Here is a 26,484-nt window from a genome sequence, read left to right as displayed (position 1 = left end):
TTCTCTGTTATTTCTTTAACTATTCCTTCTGCACCTTTCTCTCTTCCTTCTCCTTCTGGGACTCCCACAATGTGTATATTGGTGTACTTGATGGTGTTCAGGAGGTGTCTTCAGCTATTTTTTGCTTTTGATGTTTCTTTTTTCTTCTGCTCCTCAGCCTGACTCATTTCAAGTATCTCGTCTTCAAGTTCACTGATTCTTTCTTCTGCTAGCTCCAATCTTCTCCTGAAACCCTCCTGGGCATTTTTCATTTTGGTTATTGTAGTCTTCAACTCCAGTAGTTCTGTTTGATTCCTTTTAAAAATTTCTGCTGCTTACCTAGACTCTCATATTGTCCATTCATTGTTTTCCTGATATCCTGCAGTTCTTTCTCTATACTTTCCTTCATCTCCTTAAGCATTTTAAAGATAATTTTCTAAAAGACTTTGTTAAGTATGTCCACATTATCACCTTCTTCATTGGTGTTTTCTGTATTTTTATCTTCTTCCTTTGGATGGGCCATCATTTTCTAGTTCTTTGTTTGTTTTATACTCTTTTGTTGCACACTGTACATTTTAATATTTTAAAATGTTATTTCTGGGATTTACTCCCTGGGATGTCTGTTTCTTGGTTTTGTAGCCAGCTAGTGATAAGACATAGATTTTCTTGAGCTTCAGCCCTCCTATCAGAAAGGTCTGCCTGAGGTGAATGCGCTATGCAGGTTTTCCCTGTCTTACTAGGCTTTGTATTGTCCTGGGATTCTGTTTGTTAGTTGTTTTGGAGATCTCCTATTTACAGGGGTTTGGTCATTCCCTCTGTTTTTCAGGGAACAAACCTCCCTCTCCTGAGTATCTGAAGCCAGCAAACCTTTGTCCCCGATTTTCAGCCACTATAGTTTTTTTACACTCCTTTTATTGTCTCACATTGCTTTTGTCTGGAGGGCAAATTCTGGGAGGAGGGCCACCCCACTGAGGTCTTTCCCAGTTAGGGTTTCACAGCCAAAAGGGTCATGGACCCATGAAAGTGGTGAAGACCACTCCACAGTGTCCTCAAGAGGGAGTCAGGAAGGATGCCAAGAATTTCTCCAACCATTTACCAAAGCTGAGTTTTCCTGGCCTGTTCAGAAAGTGTAGCCCTTCAGCCAACTTTCTCCCACAGCCCACATCTTTAAATCTCCACTGTCCCCTCAGAGAGGGTTAAAACAATAGCTGTCCTTAGAGCCAGGACCCAGAGATCTGAATTTGCTAGTCAAAAGCTGTGATCAGTGATCTGCTATGCAAACCGCTGTTCTTGGAGAGGAGGATTTTTAATGTCCTTTTCTGTCACCAGTGAGTTAGTCAGGGACTGGACTCTGCAGTGGCTTGCCACAAGATTGGGGGATGGGCACTGGTAGCTGTTGTGCAGAGAGAGCAATTTACAATTCTTTGCCATAATTTATCAACCTCTTCCTCTTGCTCTTTCCTGTTCTTCTGGCCTCTGCGGTTTCAAAATAGTTGTTTCAGAAAGTTCCTGCCTGTTTAATCATTGTTATAGTGGAAGGACTGAGTCCTGGAGCTGCCTATTCTGCCATTCTTCCCTAGAAATTGTATCAGGTTGCCAGTTTTGGATGGTGCTTGGAAAAAGGAAATGACTCTGCAGCAGGCCCAGGCTATGGTGCAAGCTGCCTTGTCATTTGAGTTTTATGACGCATCTGACTCAGTGATTTTTAAAATGTCTGTGGCAATATGGGGCCTCTGGCAAACCCCACTGGAGAAATTACAGCACAAGCTCTAAGGATTTTGGAGTGAGGTCATACTCTCTTCTGCAAATTATACTTCTACACTTGAGAAACAACTCCTGGCTTACAACTGGGCCTAGTAAAGACTAACTGCCTGTACTTGGGGTGTGAGCTGAGTTTATCAGATTCACCAAATCACAAAGTTGAATGCGTGCAGCTGGCATTACATTGCTAAAATAAAATGGCATATATGAGAATAAGCTCAAGCATGTCCAGAAGGCACGAATAAACTGCATGGTCAGTGGCTCAGACTCTAGCTGTACCTGCTCCTACCTCTTTGCTACCTCTCTCTCAACGCACACCCATGTCTTCATAGGGAGCTCCTATACTTACTTAATAGAGAAGAATCAAGACATTTCTTATAAAAGGGTTTGTATAATCCATTATCATCAAATGGAAGTGAGTAACTGCCATGCTAAATTCCATTCAGGGACAGTCCTGAAAGATAGTGGTGAAGGGAACACCCTCCAGTGGACAAAATTTGGCCAGTAAATTTTGTTGTCTACATTGCTTGGAAGGAGAGATGGCTTGGGGTATGGAGCTACATTGATTAATGAGCAGTGGATGATAGATTAATTAACTGTTCAGGAATTTCGAATGATCAAGATCAGAAGACTGATGGGAAGTGGATTTGGCTCAACAGATAGAGCGTCTGCCTACCATATAGGAGGTCCAGAGTTCAAACCCAGGACCTCCTGACCCGTGGGGTGAGTTGACCCACATGCAGTGCTGATGTGCATAAGGATTGCTGTACCATGCAGGGGTGTTCCCCACGTAGGGGAGCCCCACATGCAAGGAGTGTGCCCCACAAGAAGAGCCACCCCGCATGCAAAAAGTGCAGCCTACCCAGGAATGGCACTGCACTCACACTGTGCAGCAAGATGACACAATAAAAAAGAGACACGGATTCCTGGTGCCGCTGACAAGAATGCAGGTGGACACAGAAGAACACACAACAAATGGACACAGAGAGCAGACAATGGGGGGAGAAGGGGAAGGGGAGAGAAATCAATCAATCAATCAATCTTTTTAAAAAAAGATCGAAGATTGGTGACTAGGAAGTCTAGGAAAAGAGGTGAGTGGATGAAAGTCTCAAAATGAGCACTTTGTGAAGATGTTCATGTATCATGTAAGTTCCCATCAGAGGGCATCCACTGCAGAGGAAGCTCTCAAAAAATCAGAATGACTAAATTATCTGACCAGTTAGCTTCTCCCTATTGCCCCAGTGCTTGCTAAATGGACCCATGTGCAAAAGGACCATAGTGGCATCTCTACGATGGGCTTTTCTTCACTAGAGTTAATATGGATATCATCACCATCATCACTTAAAATTCCCCAAATGTTCAATGCTAGCAAAAGCCAACTCTAAGACAGGTTGAATCACTCTTTTTTGAAAGGAGCCAGCAATTTGCAAGGACTTCACAATTAAGGACAGATTTGCTTTCCCTTCTTGCACTGCTTCTGCCAGCACAACCATTTGATGATTTACAAAATGCTTTATTCATTGTCGTGGTATCCCACAGAATATCATCTCCAACCAAGGAACTCATTATACAGCAAAAGGAATGTGGCAATGATTTCATGCCTATGGAATTCACTGGTCTTACATTGTGCCCCATCACTAAATTGCAGCTGTTTTGATGAAACTGTGGAATAGCCTACTGAAGGTTCAGTTATGGAACCAATCGGAGGACAGCATCCTGCAAGGCTTGGGTGCTGCCCTAGAGGATGTGGTATATGCCATAAACCAATGGCCAATATATGGGGCTGTTCCCCAATAGCCACGATACACAGGTCCTTTTCTTTGTCTGAGTATCCCAAGAGACTGAATTAGTTGGTGAGGAATGTAGTCTGGGAAGAAGTTGGAGGCTTGAGGAGAGAGGAGAAGCATTAAATAATCATTTGGGTGAGTGGAAGAGCAAAAAGCCTAGAGTGGAGGTGAGAATATTCTCTGTCACTATTTTACTAAGTGACCTTGTAACACAGAAGTTCTTAACCTTTTTTATTCCACAGGCCCCTTTCCCAACCAGGTGAAAACCACAGACCCCCTTACTAAGTCCACACTATACTGTGTATTATTTAATAAGTATATCACACACGCACCAACACGTCCCCACAAGAATAATGTGTTTTTTAATTTAAATTCAAGCTCATGGACCTCTTGTTTAGAACCCCTGCACTAACAGAATGTTAGTTTCCTATCCCCACAACCATGGGCTTGGTGGGTTTGAAGGCCCTAGAGCCAAAGAACACAGAGAACACAATCTTGATTCCACTAATTGAGAGCTGAGGTTGTCTACTGGTCACTTTGGGCTTCTTATGCTGCTGAACCAACAGGCAGAGAGGGACTTCACTGTACTGGCTGGGTTGATTGATCCTGATTACCAAAGGGGAAACTGGGTTTCTGTTACACAATAAGGACAAAGAGGATCAGATATGGAAACAGAGGATTTGCTAGGATGCCTCATAGCATTTCCTTGTCCAAAAATAATAGTCAGTGGGAAACTGTGATGACCCAATAACAATAGGTGCACTGAGAACTTGGGTCTTGTAGAATGAAGATTTGAGCCACCCCTATCCTCAAAGCATAAGCAACAAAAGAATAAAAATAGATAAATGGGACCTCCTCCAAATTAAGCACATTTGGGAGTGGTTGTAGCTCAGTGGTTTGAGCACCTGCTTGCCATGTATGAGGTCCTGGGTTCAATCCCTGGAACCTCCTAAAAAAAATTAAACATTTCTGCACCTCAAAGGACTTTGCAAAGAGGATAAAAAGGTAGCCTACTCAATGGGAGAAAATATTTGGAAATCACACATCTGACAAGGGTCTAATATTCATCCCTGATGTATAGAGAGATCCTACAACTCAATAATACAAAGACAAATGACTCAATTAAAAAATGGGCAAAAGACCTGAATAGACATTTCTTCATGTGGCAAAAAAAGCACATGAAAAAATTTTCAACATCACTGCTATTAGCAAAATGCAAGTCAAAGCTACAATGAGATATCATCTCATACCTACTAGAATAGCTGCTAGAAAGAAAAAAAAAAGACAACTACAAGTGTTGAAGAGGATGTAGAGAGATAAGAATGATAATTCAATCTTGGTAGGAACATAGAATGGTACAGCCACTGTGAAATTCTAAGGAAGGAAGTTAGATACAGATCTATCATGTGACCTGGCAGTACCACTACTAGGTATATACCCAGAAGAACTGAGAGCTGTGACGCGAACAGACATCTGCACACCGATGTCCATAGCTACATTATTCATAATTGCCAAAAGGTAGAAATAACTCAGGTGTCCATCAACTGATGAATGGATAAACAAACTATAGTATATACACATGATGGAATATTATTCAGCTGTAAGAAGACATGAATCTGTGAAGCATATGACAACATGGATGAACCTGGAGGACTTTATGTTGAGTGAAGCAAGTCATGCACAAAAGAACAAACACTGAACGATTTTGTTATTATGAACTACATATAATGAGCAAACTAATGGAGTTAATAGCTAAAAAATAAGTCATCAGAGAATAGAATGGGGTGGGAGGATGGAAAGCTGAGGGTTTAATCTGTGCAGAATTGGTAAAAAGTTGTTTGTAAATGTTTGAAAATGAGTAGAAATAGTGAAAGCACATCACAGGATTTGAAATTAATAGCACTAATATATGGATATGATAGTAGTTTGTTTTTTATTTTATTTTCTTTTTTTGAGTAATGAAAATGCTCTAATACTGACTGAAGTGCACAAGTTCATGCAACAACTCTGATTATACCAAATGCCATTGATTATACACTTTAGATAACTTGTATGGTTTATTAACAACAACAAAAATAGGCGTGGTGGGTTGAGGAAAAAATACACCAAATGTAAGTTACGGACTATCTTAGTAGTAATACTTTGATGATGATCTTTCATAATTCATTACAAATGTTTCACAACAATGCAAGGTATTGGTAGTGGGGTGATGTGTGGGAACCCTGTATGATGTTATGCTGTATGATATTATGCATGTTTGTTTTATAAGTTCACAATCGTTACTATACACTTATTGTTTATGTATATTCATGTAGAATGATACACGCCAATAAATTATTTAATTTTAGAAAAAGATTTGGCTCACCCCAATAGGTAAAACCCAGAGCAGTGGAAGTGTAAGAGAATACGGGGAGCATAATGGGGGAGAAAGAAGGAACCTGTGATGGTCAGCTCACCCATATGACCAGCAACAACTGGGCATTTGTTTTCTTCCTTTTTTCCTATTACTTTATATGAAAAACACTGTTGGTAACAAATGTTATTTTTTTGGTTCCTATTGGAAGGAGGACTGAACTGACATCACCCCACTGCAATTCAATGGCTGACGGGACATCGTGTTTACTCTGGACACGGGCCATCCAGACCAAAAAAAATCTGTTTGCCCCCCCCTGTTCCATTCTCCATCCTTTTCTTTCCTGCTTTGTGCCCCAGGAGGCTGACTCTGCAGACTGCGTCATCCGGTCTTCCTTATCTTCTGGCTTCTAGTTGAATTTGGCTGGAGACTGAAGGTTTCACAGAGAATTTATGCGATTTTGGCAGTGGTTACATGCTGCTACAGCCCTGTTGAACAAACCTTCTGCATTCTCAGCTCCCCTTTGGTTCTGATAACACCATTCCCTTTCCTTGCCCCCTTGGTCTTCCCTTTGTTGCTGGTTTTGGGGTACTTTACCATCATTTGTTGGTTCCCACATCTTAAACACAGGCCCTTCATTTAACTTTCTTTTATTAAACCCTCTGTCTGTATCTTATATTTCCTGCTGCGAGCCTGACTGATACTGGGACCTTTAAGTAATTCAGCTTTGCTAAAATATAAAGTACAAGATGGAAAGAAATGATAATAAATGAATTTGCGCATGGAATGACGATCAGCTCTGAGAAGATTGGAGTATTGTGATCATGTCAGCTGTTGGTGGCATTGGACAAGTTACCTCTCTGTGCCTCAGTTTCATCACCTGTAAAATGAGGACTATAATAGTATACACATTTAAGGGTGCCTGTGAGGATTAAATTCAAGAATTACTTAAAAGAATTACTTAAAAATACTTAAAACCGTTTGGTACACAGTAAGTGGTCAACAAACATCAGGTGCAATTTGTTAGGGACAGAGAATCATGCAAAGATTTTAAACAAAGTCATGACCATGCCAGATTTGGTAGTTCAAAACATTGTTCAGAAAAATATGTAGAAAAGTGATGGAGTTTGTCAGGGGCCAGTGGAGTGGAGTAAGACTAGGGGCAAGAACACCAGTCAGGAGACTACTGCAATAGCCATAGCAAAAGAGCAAATCAATCAATCAGTCAATAACAAAATTAATAGAACCTCCTACCCAAACAAGAAATTAAAGTAAGAAAGAGGAAGGTAGAGGATAAAAGAAACAGGAGTGCCAACACAGTATCTGCGACCTGTAAGTAGCTCAGGTTTGCTGAAGTAAGAAGTGCGAGGTGAGCGTAGAAGAACCGCGCCTTCCCCAGCTCCACGCCTGCATTGCCTGGGGTCAAGAGAGACCCGCCCAGCTCGCTGTCGCTCTCTCCTGTCTTTATTCCATTGGATTGCAGTACATTTTGCTTTTGGGGTCTTTATTCTGTTCCAGTGATCTGTGTCTAGCCCTCTGTCAATACTATAAAGTCTTAGGCAAGACTTTGTAGTAAGTCTTGAAATGGGTAGACTTATTCCTCCCATTTTATTCTTCTTTTTTCAAAACTTTTAAAGATATTCTTGTTCCTTTGCCTTTTCATATAATTTTTGAATAATCTTGTCTATATCTACCAAAAATCTTCCTTGAAATTTTTATGGAAATTGAGTTAAACCATCTGTGGAGAATTGACATCTTTAATTCTGTTGAGTCTTTCAATCCATGAACACAGTATTTTTTCCTCTTTTCTTAGATCTTTGATATCTTCCACAGCATTGTATAGTTTTAAGCATACAAGTTCTATACATATTTTGTTAGATTACACCGAAGTATCTTAATTTTTGAGCAATTTAAACTTTATTATTTTTTATTTCAGTGTCCATGTGTTCACTGCTAGTTTATAGAAGTACAATTAATTTTTGTATGTTTATTTTGTATCCTGTAACCTTCCTAAATTCAAGAAGTCACATAATAGTTCTATAAGGTTTTTTTGTGTGTCTCCATAGATTCTTTGAAATTTTCTATATATACACACAATCATATCATCTGCAAATAGGGACAAGTTTTCATTCTTCCTCTATAATCTGCGTACCTTTTTTTTTTTTTTTTTAGGCCAGTAAAAAGAATTTATTGAGAAAGGAGGGAAAAGAACAGAGCTTGCTAAGAAATAGGAGAGAAGGACAGAAATACACATGAAGATTTGATGTTGGCTCCTCTAGGCAGAGAGCAATTTGGCTTGTGCCTGTGTACCTTTTATTTTCTCTTATTGCCCTGGGTAGAAATTTTAGCACTATATTGTGGTGATTTAGTAAAACTTGTGAGAGTGGACATCCTTGCATTTTTCCCAATCTAAGGGGAAAAGCACTCAGTCTTTCACCATTAGCTACGATGTTAGCTGTAGAATTTTTGTAGACGTTCTTTATCAGGTTGAGGGAAGTTCCCTTCTATTACTAGTGTTCTGAGAGGTTTTTTAATCAAAAATGGGTGCTGAATTTTGTCAAATGCTTTTTCTGCATAGATTGATACTATCATGTTATTTTTCTTCTTTAGCCTGTTATATTTAGTGGATTACATTGATTGATTTTTTAATATTGAGCAACCCTTGCATCCCTAGAATGAACCCCACTTGATTGTGGTATAGCATTCTTTTTATATATTACTGAATTCTATCTTGCTAATATATTCTGAAGGATTTTTGTGTCTAGAGTCATGAGGAGTATTGATTTGTAATTTTCTTTATTTTTAGACTCTTTATTTTTGGTATCAAGGTAATACTAGATTCATAAAACAAATTGGGAATTATTCTTTCCTGGAAGAGATTGTGTAGAATTACTGTTAATTATTCTTTAAATGTTTGGTAGAATTCTCCAGTGAAACCATCTAAGCCTGGAATTTTATTTTTGGGAAGTTTTTAAATGATTCATTCAATTTCTTTAATAGTTCTGGAAATATTCAAATTACCTACTTCATATTGGGTGAGTTGTGGTAGTTTTTGTTCTTCAAGAAAATGGTCCATTTCACCTATCTTACTTTGTTTTTTTGTGTGTGTTCTTATGTTTCCTTTTTTTGTTTTTTTGTTTGTTGGTTAGTTGGTTTTTTATTCTTACCTCTCTTACTTCCTCTTCCTCTTGTGGCTTCTTTTTTTTCTTTCTGTCAGGCATGTTAAAGATTTGTCAATTTCACGGGTCTTTTCAAAGAACCAACTTCATTGATTTTCTGTATTGTTTTTCTGTTTTCAATTTCATTGATTTTTGTTCTTTATTATTTTCTCTCCTTCTGCTTGCTTTGGGTTTATTTTGCTCTTCTTTTTCTTGGTTCTTTAGGTGGGAGCTTAGATTATTGATATGAAACTTTTCCTCTATTTCAATATATGTATTCTCTCTCACCCACACCCCAGGATATTTTCTTGCTGTTGTTCAAAATGGGTAATTTCTATTTCTCTAACTTCTGGTTCACTGATTCTTTCCTCTGTCCTCCCATTCTGCTATTGAGCCCTCCATTGAGCTTTTCTTTTTTGTTACTGTATTTTTCAGTTCTAAAATTTCCATTTGTTTCTTCTTCATATATTCAATTTCTGTGCTGAAGGCTTTTTATTTTTCATTTGGTTTAAGTGTGTTGATAATTGCTTGTTGAAGCATTTTTGTCATTGCTGTTTTAAAATCTTTGTGAGATAATTCTAACATTTCTGTCATCTTGGTATTGACATCTATTGATTATTTTTTTAATTCAGTGTAAGATTTCCTGGCTTTTGGCATCATGAGTGATTTTCTACTGAAACCTGGAAATTTTCATATTACATTATGAGATTCTGAATCTTATTGAAGCTTTCTATTTTAGCTGAATTTTTTTGACACCACTCCATCTAGGAAAGGGGATGAGGGCAATGCCTTCTTACTGCCAGGTGGGATTAGAAGGTCCAACCTCAGGTAGTATATATGGTAGGAGAACTCCCTGTTACTAGTGGGCCAGAGTAAGAGTTCTAGTTTCCCAGGTGGTCTCCACTGATACCACGGTGGGGGTGGCTTCATTAATGTGGGCAATGGTAAAAGTCCTGACTCTCCAATAGGTATCCCCTGAGACTGCCCCAGTGCAGAGCTGTAGGTATTCCTCATTATTGCAGGATGGAGGTAGAAGTCCAAGATCCCCACATTGTCTCCACTGGCCTCTACTGAGGCCTTCTTACCAGTTGGCAGGGATGAAAGTCCCAACCCTGTATCTAGCCTCTTTGACACCACCCTGGTGGGAGTATTGGTGTGTCTTGTTATCACCTTGTGTCTAGGCTCCCACCCAGCCTTTGCTGGATGTAGTAAAGTGTAATTGTCTAAAAGTTTTCTGAGTTTTTGGATTGCCCCTTTCCTGGTCCTTTGACTAGGGAGAGGAGATTTTCTGGGGGGAGGCTCTTTATGTCTGAGCTTGTTGGAATTGCTGGGTTTCTTCAGCTCCAAGTCTGGGATATATGCAGCAAAAAGAAAAAACAGCTCATCAGTGTACCATTACTTGAGTCTCAAGATTGCTAGCTTGCTTGTCTTCTCTCCACCTTTCAGAACCTTCTTATGTTTGTTTTATACACAATGTCAGGGATTTGGGCTGTATTAGAAGGAGGAATAGGGAAAAATATGGTAATTCAATCTTCCTGGAAACAGAAGTCAACCCCTGCATTTTTTTTTCCTCATTGCATTTATCATCGTCTAACATCCTATATATTCTTTTTACTTTTCTTTCCTGGTGTCTGTTTCCCCAATGCAAAAGTAAACCCCAAGTGGGCAAAAAAAGTTTGGTTTATTTTGTTCACTGTTATAATCCTAGTGTCAAAAATAGTTCCTAGCATAGAATAAGCACTCAATACCTATTGGTTGAAAAAAAAAAATGAATGAACAGTAGAAAGGTGAAGGGAATTTCCAAAATTATGGTGAACGGACATCCCAGAACGGCAACTGTGGGCAACCAGTCCAGAATGGAGCAGGTAAAAAGGCCCCAAAAAGGCCTATTGAATCCAAATGCCCTGAGAGGATGTTGAGATATTTGTCAGAGAATTTATAATTGATTTGATGGTAAGTACTTATAAAACTAAGCAGGGTGGCAGATTTGGCCTAGTGGTTAGGACGTCCGTCTACCACATGGGAGGTCTGCAGTTCAAACCCCGGGCCTCCTTGACCCGTGTGGAGCTGGCCCATGTGCAGTGCTGATGCGCGCAAGGAGTGCCCTGCCACGCAGGGGTGTCCCCCACGTAGGGGAGCCCCACGCGCAAGGAGTGCGCCCCGCAAGGAGAGCTACCCAGTGTGAAAGAAAGTGCAGCCTGCCCAGGAATGGTGCCGCACACACGGAAAGCTGACACAACCAAAAGAAAGACAGATTCCCGTGCCGCTGACAACAGAAGCGGACAAAGAAGACGCAGCAAATAGACACAGAGAACAGACAACCGGGATGGCGGGGAAGGGGAGAGAAATAAATAAATAAATAAATAAATAAATAAATAAAATACAATAAAATAAAAAATAACTATTTTTAAAAAAACTAAGCAAACAAACATTTTCAAAATAGATCAGTAGTAACTCTATTTGAAAACAAAAAGTTGCCTGGGAAATAATTAATTAATTTAATTTAATTAAAATAATAAGATAAATAAAATAAAATAACCTTGTCCAGGAAAGGAAGAATAATAACTACATGACTCAGCCAGCAGCAGGTCCAGGTTTTGTAGATCCAGAAGCTTAGACAGTTAGGGGTGGGGCAAAGGAAGTCTCCTTTAAGAAATGGAAAACATTAATCAGATTCCATACATTGATTAAATCTCAGAGAAATTTCTGGAATCTTGTAACTTCCCTGTCCTGATCTGTGGGTAGGTTTGGAGGACAATGAAGAGTTGAGGACAGCCAACGTGCATACCCCTTGCTGCAGGCTTTCAGGGAGAAAAACCAAGAACTATAGCAGCTGTGAAAAGAGGTAAAAAGCAGCCTTTAGTGGCATCCAGTGGCCCTAGGAAAAAGCCCCAGCTCCGAGGCATGCATTTAAGACTCTCCACCTCTGTTATGTTACCTTTGCAGCCTTGTTTTTCACTCCACCAGTCTACTAGTTAGCCCATGAAGATACCATTCACCTTCACCGCCAGGCCCTCTGTTCTCCTTATTGCTCATCTTTAGTCACATGACGGTACCTCAAGACCCAGTACCAAACCTGCCTTTTCTGTGAAAGTTCTTACATCCTCCAACTCACCAGCTCCTATCCCAGAGGCTGCTTGCCATGTGGGAAGACGTTAGATGGATGTCAGAGCACCAGCTCTGCCACGTACCAGTTACGTGACCTCAGACATTACTTGATCTCTCTGAGCTTCATGTTTTGTTTTATTTGTTTTTTAAGGAGGTACCAGGGATTGAACCCAGGACCTCTTTTATGGGAAGCAGGTGCTCAAGCAGTTGAGCTACATTCACTCCCAGTCTGAGCTTCATGGCTTATCATCTGCAAATTCAAATAATAATATCCTGTAGGGTCGTTGGGAAGATTAAACAACCTCTACAGTGCCAGTCATATGGTGAAAGTGAATAAATACTTACTTTCCATCTTTCCTTTAGCATTTAATTGCTCCTAATCCCTTCTACCTGGTTGGAGCATTTAATTGCACCTTATCCCTTCTACCTGATTGGTTAGTTGTATACATGTATTAATTTCCCATTTGGATGAGAGGGGTCTCATTCATTTCTGCCCCATAGAGCCAAGTAAAGTGCCCAGGATCTAGTAATATAAGCTTGACAAAGAAAGGCATAAATGAGTGAGGGAAATTAACATTTGGGTGCATGGTCAGAGGCCCATAGTGGTGTGGTTTTACGTAGTGGATGCTCAGAATATGTTGAAGGTCTAAATGATGATATAGGTAATTTTTTAAAAAAACTTTAACTTATTTTTGAATGCATGAAATATTCGAAATTTAAAAGTGATAAGAGAATACATACTCCACCCCTGTCCCCCCGCTGCCCTCTCCAGAGGCAACCACTGTTACCGATTTCTTTTGTGTCCTTCCAGAGGATATATCTATATGTATGTATTTGTGGGTGTATGTATGTATGTGTATACAAATGTTATATATTTTTAAATTTTTAAATGTTAGCATGCTTTTTACTTTTAACATATCACTGAGATCCTTCTATATCAGTATAGAGAGTTTCCCCATTATTCAATGGCATTTATTGAGTAGAACTATCATGATTCATTTAACCCATCGCCTGTTGATGAACCTTTAGGTTGTTTACAAGTTCTTGCTGTGCAAGCAATGGGCACTCATGAATGACTGAATTTCCTTCCTCAACTCTGGCCTGAATCTAACCCACTGCCTGGAGGCCCCAGCCTCTGACTGAACTCCCAGCTCCCTCGGGAGCCCTTTCCCAGGGCTCTGTAGCATTTGTCTTTCTGCTTGACTTCTCCAAACATTTACTGAGCCATGCACTGTGCCAGGCTCTGTGCTGGGCCCTGGAGTCTCCAGGCTAACAAGCCCCAGTTCTTCCCCACGGAGTTTCCAGTCTAGAGGGAAAGGTAGACAACTGAACAGTTATTTAAAGACAAGCCATTACACCCTGGGTAGAGAAGGGCTTGCCCTCACTGCCCAACTAGGAAGTCAAGGAAGCACCATCAGCTTAATCCCGAATAACATTATTGAGAAAGAGGGAAGACATTGCTTTTAAATAAACTCTTCTTGGCCCAAACAATGAAGCTCCAATGCTGGGCCTTGCGGCATCAGGGCCCAGGTCCTGGGAAGCCTTTCAAAGCTCCTTAGATCACGTATTTAAATGGCTTTCCACTCCCTCCCCTCATAAGGCCACTGGGTAAAGCCTTCCTCACCTCAAAATCTCCACTCCACCTCCCCATTCTCACTGACCAGAAAGTCCAAAATGCTACCTTTAAAAATTCCTTCCTCTGGGTGTATGTGGCACTGCATCTTCAGAAGTTCCTTATTAAAAGAGAAACATTCCTAGGAATGGTAGCATGACATTGTTAGCACAGACTCAGGTCCTTTGGTGAAAAGGGACACAGGAATGATAAGTGTTAATTAAGGGTATTAAGTAAGCAAATTTGGGTAGGAAAGCTATGGCGGAGGGGGGGCAAGTAGCTAGGGGTAGGAAGGTGCTCCAGAGAAATAGAAATGTGATGGGTGAGAAGGGGGTGGTAGAAGAACTGAGCAGGTCATCTCCCCAGGGCTGAGCCTGCTTGAGTTTCTGACCCGTTGAAGGTAAGGGAGTTTTAAACGGGACTTAAGAGCCCCAGTCTTTGTACACGTTCCACTGGTCACGGGGACAGCACAGTCCCAGGCAGGAGCCCAGGGTCTTTCCCGCTCTGGCCTTTGGACTCCAAAATGCCCATTGTGTGAGATGAGTGACCTAAGCTGGGGGTGGCCAGGCATCTGGGGTGAAGACAGGGACTGGAGGGTGTAGACATGACCTTGACCTTGGCCTTTACCCCCAGCTTCCTGCTGTCTGCCCCCCTCCTGCTCCAGGCTCCCTGGGCCCCTAAACACTTGGCTGGCTTCTGGGCTCTCCGCCCTGATAGCCCCTCAGGGTGGGTGGCTCCTACTGGAGCTGCCCTCACCCAAAGTCTCTAAGCATCACTCACTCATTCCGCAATGTAGAAATTGAGCCCCTTCTAGGTACCAGGCACTGGGCAAGCTCCGGCCTGTTCGTTGGGGTGGGACTTGGGAGAGCCCGTGGGATGATCAGAACTGGGCTCCTATGGCTGAGATTCAGGAAGGGGCTCCTCCTGGCTGACACAGTTCCTTAGAGATGAGACCTCAGGGAAGCTCTGCCAGGGACCACGATTAGATCAAAGTGAGAATGCACTTTGAAAGGGTCATTTGCGATAAAGCCTGAAATGTTCCGTGCACAAAGGTGGTGGTGGCGGCGGTGGGCTGTCATCATTCAGAGTCTGGCCCTGAAAGTGGAACAGAACCAAAGTCCCCTTTCCCCCAACTGTATGTGTGTGTGATTGTGTGTGTGCGCGCGCGTGTGTGTCTGCGGTCATGTATGATGTTCTGACTGTGAGAATTTGTGTGTGGGGGGGTGCATCAACGGATCTAAGATGTGTCTGTGTACAGGCGGAAGATCAAACCCGGTCCATTAAAGGCCTGTCGCAGCGTGGCAGGAACGCTTGCTTTATGATGGACGGGGCGAAGGCTTCCTGCTCTGATCCCTAACTCGTTATTAAGCGCCTGGCTCTTTGCAGACGCTCCCTGCGCCTCCCCCCTGCTCCCGGGCTGCGGCGGCGCAGGCGCCGGTCGGAGCCCGAACGCCGAGCGGGGAGCCCGGCCGGCCGCGCTCCGGGCCCGGGTCCCGGGGGAGCAGGTGAGCGACCCGCACCGCGCGGCCCCCACGGCCCTGGGCCAAGACGCCGGCCGCGCCGCGCTGGCGCCCCCGCCTTCCCTCGCCTGGCAGCCGCCCGCCTGGCCTCTCTCGGCATCACCCCTCCTTCCCCCTGCCTGACATCCCCCTGCTTCCCCCCTGCCGGGATCGCCTCTCCTCCCCCTGCCTGGCATCCTTTCCCTCTCCTCCTCTCCTCCCTGCCTGGCATCTCCTCTCACCTCCCCCGCCCCCCCCGCCTGGCATCTCTTTCCTCCTTCCCCCTGCCTGGCATCTCCCTTCTCCTCTCTACTTAGCATCTCCCTTCTTGTCCCTTGACTGGCACCCTCCTCCTCCTGGCACTTCCCCTCCTCCCTACCTGGCACCACCCCCTCTCCCTGCCTGGCATCTTCCTCCTCTCCTCCTTTCCTGGTATCTGGTATCCCCCCCCACACCCCCCATGACTCTTTCTTTTCCTGTCCCCTCTCTGGCACTCTGGCACTCCCCCTCCTAGCCCTCTGCCGGGCATCTCTCTGCCTACCCCCCCCCCCCACCTGGCACCTCTTCCGCCTCCCCCCTTTCCTGGTACCTCCCCATCCTCCCTCCACCTGCAGTCCCCTCCTTCCCCCTGCCTGGCATCCTCCTGCGTGGTACCTTTCTCCTCCTCCCTCCTGTCTGGCACCTTCCCTCTCCCCCACTCCCTGGCACCTCCTCCTCCTCCCCATTGCCTGTCACTTCCCCCTGCCTAGCACTTTCCCAACCTGCCCCTGCTTGGCATCTTCTCCCCTCTCCCCCACTGTCTGGCACTTCCCTTCCTCCTCCCTGCCTGGCACCTCCCTCTTCACCTCCCGCCTTGGACCTCCTTCACTCCTCACCTCCGCCTGGCACCTCCCCTGCTTCCCCCTCCTTGGCACCTCCTCCTGATCCCCCTTTGCTGGCATCTCCCCTACCTGGCACCTTCCCATCCTCCCCACTGCCTGACACCTCCCCTGTCCCTGCTGGCATCCTCCTCCTCTGAGACACCTTGCCCATTCATGCTGTCCCTCTGTCTCCCTGTCCTGCGGGCCGGCTCCGCCTAACCCTGGACTGGACTTGGCTTACCAGCGTCTTTCTCCCCCCATCACCTGCTTCCAGGCTCACCCAGCCCCTCACCACCCTCAGTGCATCCCCGTCCTCCAGACTTCCTCTTCTTCCTCCTCACAGCTAATTTGTAACATTTCGCTTTCCTCCTCACTCTTTTCAGAGCGGCCTCTTGGCCAAGGCCACCTTTTGCCCCTGCAGCTGCACATGACCCTGACTCTCGAGCCCCCCACAAGCGCATACCCATACCCCATACCTATAGCACTCTGTCCTCATCCCTCATGCCCCCCTCCCCTCCTACCATCTGTGCATGGATTTCAGTGCAGAAGTTTGGTTCCAACCCCAGCCTGAGACTTTTCAGCTCTTCGTGCTGGGAGAGAAGCGGAGTGGGGACAAGTGGGCTGCTGGAGCGCCGGGGATGAAACCAGGAAGGCGTGTATACAGTAGGGGCCCAGGGTGTGAATGGCTGGTCAAGAAGGAGCAGAGCTGATCCGAACTGCCCACCACCCCTAGGACTCCCCCAGGACACCTCTGGGTCCCAGTGACCTGTCACAGGCACCTGACAGCCATACCCTTCATTTGGAATGTCCAGCTTTCTCTCTCCACCTGCCACCACGTCCCCTGTCACGGGCTCAGCTTGGAGTCTCTGTTCTCTTTTTGGCAGCTCTTTGTCCTGACAGGGCTCTCGGGCCAGCCTCCATCCTGCTTCCTGCACTGCTCCCACCCCATACTGTTCCTTGTGCTACCCCAGCCACAGGGCTGGTCCTCTCCCCACTCTCGTCAGTCCTAGCCCCTCCCTCCAAGATTCCCTGTCCCCTTCCTCAGACTTCCTTTCCAGAGTTGGGGCCACAGGGCCACCCCCTCAGGCTGCTTCAGGCAGGTGCCTCACACCAGCTTCCCGAGGCCCACTTGAATCTACAGTCGGGGCCCCGGGTCTGGCCCAGCCCTCCCACCGCCCTCTTCTTACAGATCCTTCTCAGAATGGCCCTCGGTGCTGCAGGCGTGACGGGCTCTGGGCCCGGGCACCGAGGGGGCACTGGATGACTCTCCAGTTGCAGGACCCTGCCACCTATGACTCCAGGCCTTCAGCACCCACCCGCCGTGGTACAGGTAGGCTTTTCCCCCACCCCACCAGCCCAGGAGCAGCAGCTCGGGGGCCCCGACTTGGAATCAGCAGGCCCTCAGCCCATGTTCACACCCCATGGCACATGCTTGACACTTCTGGCCCCTGCCGGACTCCTTAGGGCTCATGGCAGTGCCTCTTCTTATCCCCTCCCACAGCTGGAGCTTTCACCCAGACCTGATGACATCTGGAACTTATGCCCCCATTCCCACCTGTGTACTACTTCTTGCCAAGTGTCCGTGTCCCCCCACCCCCAGCATCCCTAAGCCCTGCCTCTCAAAGCCATTCTGAGCCAAGGACAAGCTGGTCTGGAGCCAAGTGTTTGGCTCGTGTGCAATGGTCTTGGGCTCTGGCTTTCCTCCCCACCAGCATGTGTGTCTGGTACACTGACACCCAGGTACACACCTTCTCCCCTCCCCCATGCACCTGCACCTGCACACACGTGCATACACACACACATGCAATCCCCATATGCACGCGTGTGTTCTGCTAGCTGAAGGAAACCTGCTGATCCCCTGGCACAACTTGGGCTCTAGAAACCTATTCCCAAGCCCTTCTGTGGTAAACCTCCAGGAGACTTCCAGGGCCCCAGGCAAAGGGTTTGTTCTTGGTGGGAGAAGGTGGCAGGCTTTGGCTGGTGACAACCCTGCATTGCCCCCAGGCACGCCTCGAATTCAAACCCGCTCTCAGGTCCTGCACCTGCAAGGTTGCCGCTCCTGAGCCTCCTTCCTGCAGAGAGGAGGGCGTGGCTATTCCCAGACCAATCCCCCAGTGCCCAGAAGGAAGCACCGAGGCACAGGGTGGCAAAGCCTCCAGCCAGAGCGCCCGCTAAGCTGTGGGAAGGGGTCCGGAGCTGGTGCTGAAGCTGGAGGCCTGGCCTGGGCTCTGCCTGCCACTCTGGCTGGCCCTATTGGTGCCAGTCATTCAGCCCTGGACCCTCCAGGTGCCAGGGGCCCATCCCTGCCCTCAGGAAGAGCAGGTTTTGGCCATCCCAGACAGGAGGTGCCGCAGAGGCAGGCCTTGGGGGTCTAAGGAGGGAGAGATGAGGAAAGCCCTTGCCCATTTGCGGTGGGCTTTCCGAAAGCAGGAGGGAGGGGGGGCTGGTGCTCTGGGGGCAGGGGCAGGGCAGAATGAAAGAGGGCCTTTTACAGCGTCTCCTTCCTTAGAAGGGTGCAAAGCAATTCACCCTCCTGCCTGGTCTGCTCTGAAGGCCAAAAGGCAGTCCTTGCCCCTCTGCCTGGGTCCAGGCCCAGGTCAAAATGGTACAAGGTGCTGGGAAAGCCCGGTCTGGTCCAGAGGATTAGAGCAACATGGATGATAATGAGCTCTGGTCACCGTGGAAACGCAGCACAGCGGAGACCGAAGGCGGCCCGTCTTCCGGAGAAAGTCAAGGCTACCCCAGAGGGGCTGGGGGGCTGCAGCCCCCAAACAAAGGTCCCCTCCACTTCCTCACACCTTAGCCACCACCTTAGGCCTGGTGCGGATGGCTCCCTCAGTTCGCAGATTCCTAAAGAGGTGCAGTGTCACCAAGGTGTAAAGCGGTACATTAGACTTGTCCTTCCTGGACCAGAGGACTCAGAATCTAGCAGCGCTAAAGTTCTGGGAGGTTGAGTTGGGGAGAGGGGAAGGGCCAATGGGTGAGGCAGGTGAGGTCTGGAAGGCCAGCCCGAGCTGGGTCCCCACGTGGTGAGTCCTCGCCAGTGTTTCCCAGCTCCCACCTTTACAGCAATAGGCGGGTGCCCTGGGCAGTTCCAGACCTTGCTTGAAGGAGGTGACTGGACTGCAGGGATGGGTGGTGGGGGAGGAGGCATGTGGAGGGGAAGCCTGAGAGGATTGGGGGGGAGGCCTCCAGGGGCAATGCATGCAGCCTAGCTGCACCTAATCCCAGTGTGGCCTTCGGTCCCGAGATGAACCAAGGGTCCTGCTGGGATTCCCAGAAAGTCAGGCGTGTCCACCTCCCCACCTGATGAAGTGGTGAGGGGCGAGGTGTTGGGGAAAGTTCCTGGCAGTTTAGTTTGGAGTCATGTTAACGTAAAAGTGGCCTTTGCTCAGCATGTGGAGGCTGCCGTGTGGAGCTGGCTTTGACTCTCTCTTGGTGGCTCGGGCACGTGCTCAGTCACTGGGGTGCCGACCAGCCCATGCTGGCGTCTAGACGGCGCGTGCGGTGGCGAATGCGGGCGTGCAGCAGCTGGAAGCTGTCTTTGCCCTGAGAGCTGTGGTGTGATTGCAAGTGAGTGCTCGTAGTCAGTGAGCGTTAAGTGGTGGAGGTAATGAGATGGAGGTGTCACCGGAGGAGGCAGAGCTACAGAGGTCCGAGAGGGGCGAATGGCCCACAGTTTCGGTTGGATTCTGAGGACCTCTTCAATTGCTGTGCCAGAGGGGTCAGCCTGAGGCCACCGCTTGCTTCTGGTGGGGGCTCAGCTGGGGGACACCTGCATCCCTTGCTGGTAGGCATGTGTGGACCCTTGGTAGCTCCTAAGGGACTGATCGTACAGAAGAGTTGTTAATGGCTTCAGCTTGACCCCACCCCCACCTCCACCCTCCAGATAGTACATTCTGTTGACTTGCTTCCCAAGTTGTGAAATGGCCTTTCTTGGTGACCTCAGCTTACTTCCAGGAGATTTGAGATGCTCATGAGCAAGCAGCACACTTGCGCCTTTACTGGGATTTTCAAACTTAAATCATCTCCCATGCCAACTCTTTTTCCAGACTGAGGCAGTCTGTGAAGATGCATATAGTAAGGAAATCCAGACATGGGAAGAATAGGGTAGGGAAAATGTACTGTAGCCAGGGGTGAGGTTACTGCACAAAATGCAAAGCATGAATCCTGAGACCTGCAAAAGCTGCAGCGTTCTCTCTTCCCACCAGCAGAGAAGTATGAGCAGTTATGTGATTTATCCTGTCCACAAGATAAAAATCAAACCACTTCTTTTCAAGGAAAACACTGATTTCCGGCCCCAGGGCCCCAAGAAGTTTCCCGTGTGATGACAAAAAGGTGATAATGTGTGATAAAGTTAAACAATGTCCTCAACAGTGTCACAACGGGTTCCCAGGGCTAAGGGGAGGACCACGACAATACTGTCCAGCCATGTAATTATTGCTGAACTTTCTTAATCCAAAGATAGGATTTAGAACAACTAGAGGAATGCATTGGCTACTTTCAGGAAATACTGTTTCTAAGTTAATACTTACAACGAAGTTCCTGATAAGTGGCAACAAAAAAGGTTTATTTAAAATCAGAAATTAAGTACAGGATCCCATTCTTAGGATAGGAATACTGTATGAAAATAAAGAACTCAATCAGCATGTGTATCCAGCAGATGAGTTTGGGCATAAGAGGTGGCCAGTCACATGTCTTATCCTCCATATCTCAAACCCACTGAGAAATAGGGAAAGCTGTCAGAGATATATCAATGTTACTGCAGGGTAAGCTGGACTGAAGAAAGAGGCCAGACCCTGAGGCCCAAATGTAGAAGGCGGGTCCTGTACCATGACCTGGGTTTGCCTACCTGGAGCCTGGGAAACAGGAGGAGGTTGTGCAGTCAGGCTTTCCCAAAAGAGAAGGGCAGGCCCGGCGAAACCCCATCCAGGAGAGGAATTGGTCCAGTAGATGTCAGACCCTTACAACCTCATCAACCAGATCCTCCTGCCATGAGCAAGAGGTCTGGAGAGATGGAGCAGAAATATTAATCCACAGCTCTTCTCTCCTGGGGAATACAGTAGAAGTTTCCCTGTGGACAAACAAAGACTAGATACTGAAAAGTTCCACTCAGCACCAGGGGTGGGACAGACCATAATGCTGGACAGTGACATCCCTGCCCAAGTGCAAACTTGGGATTGACCTTGGATGCTCCCCGCTTATTGCTCCATATTTGAACGATCACCAAATCCTTTGATTTGATTTGATTTTCTAAATATATCTCAACTCCATCCACCTCTTCATATTTCCTGTGTCATTGTCTGAGTCCACTCCACCTTGTATTCTTCCTGGCACGGTCCCCTAACTGGATGCCCTACATTTGTTCTTACTGTCTCCAGCCAACTCTCAACCCACCAGGATAGCCAGGACGGGCTTCCTAAAACAAACCTCAGCAGTTCAGTCTTTCATTTCCTCGTAGGCTTCGAGCTTCTTCACTCACTCTGGGCTGTCACACGTGCTAGTCCCTTTGCCTGCAGTCTTTCCCAGCTCCCTTCACCTTAAGAAGTTTATTTATCTTTCAATTCTTGACTTAAATGTCACTTCTTCAAGGGAGACTTTTTCCCAGCTCCCACTTTCTTCTGTCTTATCCCGCTTACCAAAAATTTAAAAGTATTTCCTCATAATGCTCTATAAAGGCAAGGACTGTATCCATCTTGTTCAGAACAGTACATGAAAATATTTTTTTGAATGAACAAGTGAATGAATGAAGCAGCGGGGGGAGAGAAAGAGGTGGCTCTGGTGACTGAGACCCCTCTTTATACTGTCTGCCCTCACCTGCTCTATACCACCATAGCCAAAGGCTGGGTCTTTTTTGCCAGCCAACCTTGTTCCACTAACACCTATGCTGACTCACATGCATCCTCTCAGCCCCAGCCCGGCAGGTCTCCCTCCTGCAGCCCCCCTAGTGGGAAAGGCTCACCATTTTCAAGGACGCTCCTGTTTTCAGTTGTTGTTCTTATATAGAGGGAGAACCTTCCTGCCTGTGGCCTTGGTTTTGCTCTTTGGGATTACTGAGAATAAACCCCTTTCTGCATCCATGAGGTCGATGGCCTTCAGATATTTAGAGGCAGCTTTCCCTGACTGCCTGCATCTCCTCCCTGTTGTCTTTATTATTATTTTTTTTTAATTTCTCTCCCCTTCCCCCCCCCCCCCCCCCCGCCCAGTTGCCTGCTCTCTGTGTCCATTCCCTGTGTGTTCTTCTGTGACTGCTTCTATCCTTATCAGCAGCACCGGGAATCTGTGCTTCTTTTTGTTGCGTCATCTTGTTGTGTCAGCTCTCCGTGTGTGCGGTGCCATTCCTGGGCAGGCTGCACTTTCTTTTGCGCTGGGCGGCTCTCCTTACGGGGCACACTCCTTGCGTGTGGGGCTTCCCTATGTGGGGGACACCCCTGCGTGGCACGGCACTCCTTGCACACATAAGTACCACGCATGGGCCAGCTCCACACGGGTCAAGGAGGCCCGGGGTTTGAACCGCGGACCTCCCATGTGGTAGGCGGATGCCCTATCCATTGGACCAAGTCCACTTCCCTCCCTGGTGTCCTTAAATATTCCTTACCTGTGAGCCCGTACAGTTTCACGACCTTTGTTCCAGAGAGAGGCGCAGAATGCTTGTGGGCACAGGTGCTTTTAGCTCCAGCCGCATGGGTTAGGTTAGATCAGCTCTGCCGCTTACCAGCTTTGTGGGCTTGGGAAGATGGACATAAGTCTGAACCTCAGGGTCTCATCTGTAAGATGGGGTGAAATGCCCTTCCCATAAACATTCAGGAGAAGATGAACACGAAGCACTGTGCCCAGGACCTGGCACCCAGGAATGCCCAAAAACATCGCTTGTGACTGCATGTGATAAAATGTGATGCTTGGCACTGCCCCTGCTCCAGTTGTCTCTGAAGGTACCACAGAGCACAGTCTAAAGTGACTGGTGTCTCCTTTGATTCCAGGTCCCAGCCTGCTCTTATGCTGCCGGTGGTATACCACTGGCTCCTAATGGCCTGGAATCAGCTAAAAGCCCCCAGGGCTTGTCTGCCCACAGGTGGAAAAGTCTATTCTCCCTGGATCTATATTGACAGATGAGTCTTATGAACTCAAAGGCAGAGGTATCTTTTTAGTTTTAGCCCATCTTTCCAGCCATCAGCTTCCATCTAGCCTGATAAAATCTGCTTATATGAGAGGCCTGCCTTCTTTGCCTTCAAAAAAGTTTTTAGTTGGAAAAAAAAAGCACTTACACCAGAGCAGCCCAAGAGAGAGCCCTGTGTGCTTGGAGACTGCATTTGGTTGGCTGTGGACAGAGTCACCCCAGTTTCAGCAGCCAAATCAATAACAGGAACCAAGTTGGAAGGAGCTAGCACTGTGGCAAGGGAGGTATGGTTCAGAGGTGGTCTGAGCAGAGACTTCCAGCTCCTTGTCTAAAAACTCCTGCTATAACCATCCCCCCAGCAGGAAGCATCACCTTACATTTGCCTTTTCTTGCCTCAGTTTCCCTTCTGACCCCTTCTTTTTACCACCCCCATCCTCATCTTAACCCTGGTCTCATCCTTCAGGAGAAAACCCTGTCTTAGAGACCCTTTGAAAAGTAGGCCCATGTTCCAAGACCTCTCCCTCCTCCCCATGCCTCTCTTCCTTAGCCGCATCTCAGAGTAGAGCAGCAATCGCAGGCATGGTGACCTGCGGGAAGCAAGAGCGAAGCAGGCTGGGGGTGGGAATAAGACACCATAATGACAGCCCTGGCTGAGGGAGGGCTTGTTATGGGTTTTTTTGTTTTTGTTTTTTTTTTAGATTAATTTTTTATTTATTTCTCTCCCCTTCTACCCCCAGTTGTCTGCTCTCTGTGTCCATTCGCTGTGTGTTCTTCTGTGACTGCTTCTATCCTTATCAGCAGCACCGGTATTCTGAGTTTCTTTCTGTTGCCTCATCTTGTTGTGTCAACTCTCCGTGTGGGCGGTGCCATTCCTGGGCAGGCTGCACTTCCTTTCATGCTGGGCAGCTCTCCTTACGGGGCGCACTCCTTGCGCGTGGGGCTCCCCTACGCGGGGGACACCCCTGCGTGGCAGGGCACTCCTTGCGTGCATCAGCACTGCGCATGGGCCAGCTCCACACGGGTCAAGGAGGCCCGGGTTTGAACAGCAGACCTCCCATGTGGTAGGTGGATGCCCTATCCGCTTCCCTTGTTACGAGTTTTAAGAACGTTCCCTTGTTTAGCTAATTTAGCCTCGCCACAGCCCTGTGAGGTAAATGCTATCATCGTCATCATCACTTTTAAGATGAGGAAAGTGAGGCACAGAGAGGTTAGTTAACTGTTCCCAATGGTTAGGTGGTTAGGGCAGAGGTCCCAAACTGGTACACCCCTCCACATCTGGCCCTCAGAGGCTGTCAGCCACCACAGGGACACAGCGCCCACCCTTCCTCTTTTATCCCCATCACTGAAGCTAAATATCAGAGGCTTTTATCATCTTACTGGAAGCCCATTCCTCTCATTTACATGAACTGTCTGGCTCCTAGGGCATTTGTGTCTGCAGCTTCTAATATAAGGGAATGGTAGGAATTGAACTCTCGCCCCTTGTAAAAGGGACAGCCCCTCCTCAACGCGATCTGATTGTTTCCAATTCACCTTGGTGGGCTTGTGTTCCCAGATGTTCAGAGGTCCTGGAAATCTGGCTTTTTTATGTAATATCTCCTACTTTTTGAGGTTGGTACCTAATCAAAGTGTTGAAAACACAGTGTGGGCTAAGCAAAAACCTGCCTGCTGTGCCCAATTTGTAACATTCACCTTGAATTTTCCTTATCCTCATCAAAAGTGGCTCTTCCATGCCCTCAGGTCCAGAGCTCTAAATAAGCATTTCTTCTTCTGAAGAACGTGAGGGCCTGGGTGCTGGGAGGTGGCGGTGAAGAAGGGTGGGTCAGTGGTCCCAGTTTGAGAAACTTTGCATTAAGAGTTGCTGTCACTTAATGACAAGGTAGACGCTTGTCAACAATGAAATTATACATGAAATGCAAAGGGACTTGTCAAAAACTTGGGGACCACCTGCCCCCCAAAAAATAGGGTCAGGGACCCTATTTTGAGAAGCATTGCTCATTAATATTCAACAATGTGCTGCAAATGGGAAGTGCTGGGGGCGAGTATGGAATCTCCACTCTCAACTTGTCTGTGTTTTAAACCCAGAGCTGTGCCCATTGAGGCAATTCTGGGTAACTTTGCCAGTCAACAGGGGAGCCATCAGGAGGTGAGCTGAAAAGAACACTGACCTTGTGATCAGAAGCTAATTCCCTAAATGTCTGAGTCAATGATTAGAGAACTCTCCAAGCTGTGAATTCCTTGTCTTTAAAATGAGTATACTAGTAACAACTGTCCCCTCCAACTCCTAGGATGTTGAGAGGTGAGAACATATTAAAGTGTTTTGTAGGCTATTGAGCCCCATGAGGATATATGCATTAATTTGAAGGTTGCATAGTCTATCCCAGTATCTTGAGGAATATCATAGATAAACGTGGGCTGCATGCAGCGGTGTGCTGGTAAATATTTCACAGCCGGCCCTTAGCTAGGAGAGGAAGCAGAGCTCTGATTTGTAGCATTTGCCAATTTCTGTGATATAGATACTCTTACCATGGCCGATTTTTAAGCCACCAACATGACACTCCAGCATACTGCCGGCTGGCTGGTACTAAAATTAAGTAAATTTGCCACCAATTGAAGACTAAGCCCAAAGGGTACTGATAAATGGATCTGTATTCCTCCAGAGAGAGGGTTTTGTCCTGGTTCCTGTCCCTTTTCAATCCACCTAGCAATAGTTTGGGTGAAGGTAGCAGGTTATGCTCACTGGATTTATGAGTGACATGTAGCGAAAGAAATGGTGAATATACTGGATAACAAATTCAGATTTGTTACTCTTAACAAGCCAGAATAATCAACTAATTCTTACAAAATGAATATTAACAGAAAAAAAAAAAGGGTGTCTGTTCTTAGTCCAAAAAGGCAACTTTACAACTGTGGGATGGGGAGACATATCTTGGCACAGTCAGAATAGGAAAAGAATTGAGGTTTTAATGAAAGGAAGTTCAATAAAGTCCGAAGTCTGATGGGTGCTTGCCCGAGAGTGATAAATTAATAATAGCGACGACCTTACTCAGGGCTCTGACTTAAAGGGAGTTTGCACATCTGTCTTCTCATTATTATTTTGCCTCTCCCAACACCCCAGTGAGCAAGGTGCGATGATGGTATTCCCATTCTAAAGATGAAGAGGCTGGGACTCCCAGATACCAACAAGACTTGGCACTTATGTCATCCTAAGACTAAATGAAAACTCAGACCCAAGCCTTCCAGCCTCAGGTCC

General features: G+C 46.5%; 1 protein-coding gene across 2 annotated transcripts in view; it reads left to right on the top strand.

Moving 5' to 3' along the window:
- Nucleotides 1-15,172: 15,172 nt before the first annotated feature.
- The window catches only part of SMARCD3 (SWI/SNF related BAF chromatin remodeling complex subunit D3), a 33,390-nt gene continuing 22,078 nt past the window's right edge, over nucleotides 15,173-26,484 (top strand). Inside the window, exons 1-2 of one of the 2 annotated variants that reach the window (XM_058298009.2) lie at nucleotides 15,173-15,263; nucleotides 17,307-17,447. In XM_058298009.2, the coding sequence (XP_058153992.1) occupies nucleotides 17,409-17,447 (39 nt within the window). In that variant the 5' untranslated portion in view covers nucleotides 15,173-15,263; nucleotides 17,307-17,408. The remainder of the gene's footprint in view (nucleotides 15,264-17,306; nucleotides 17,448-26,484) is intronic. The other variant, XM_012525060.3, reaches the window with a different exon arrangement.

This window comes from Dasypus novemcinctus, chromosome 5 (genome assembly GCF_030445035.2).
Source record: "Dasypus novemcinctus isolate mDasNov1 chromosome 5, mDasNov1.1.hap2, whole genome shotgun sequence".
Taxonomy (NCBI): Eukaryota; Metazoa; Chordata; class Mammalia; order Cingulata; family Dasypodidae; genus Dasypus; species Dasypus novemcinctus.
Note: the sequence above shows the minus strand (reverse complement) of the source record. Positions and strands in the feature narration are given on the sequence as shown.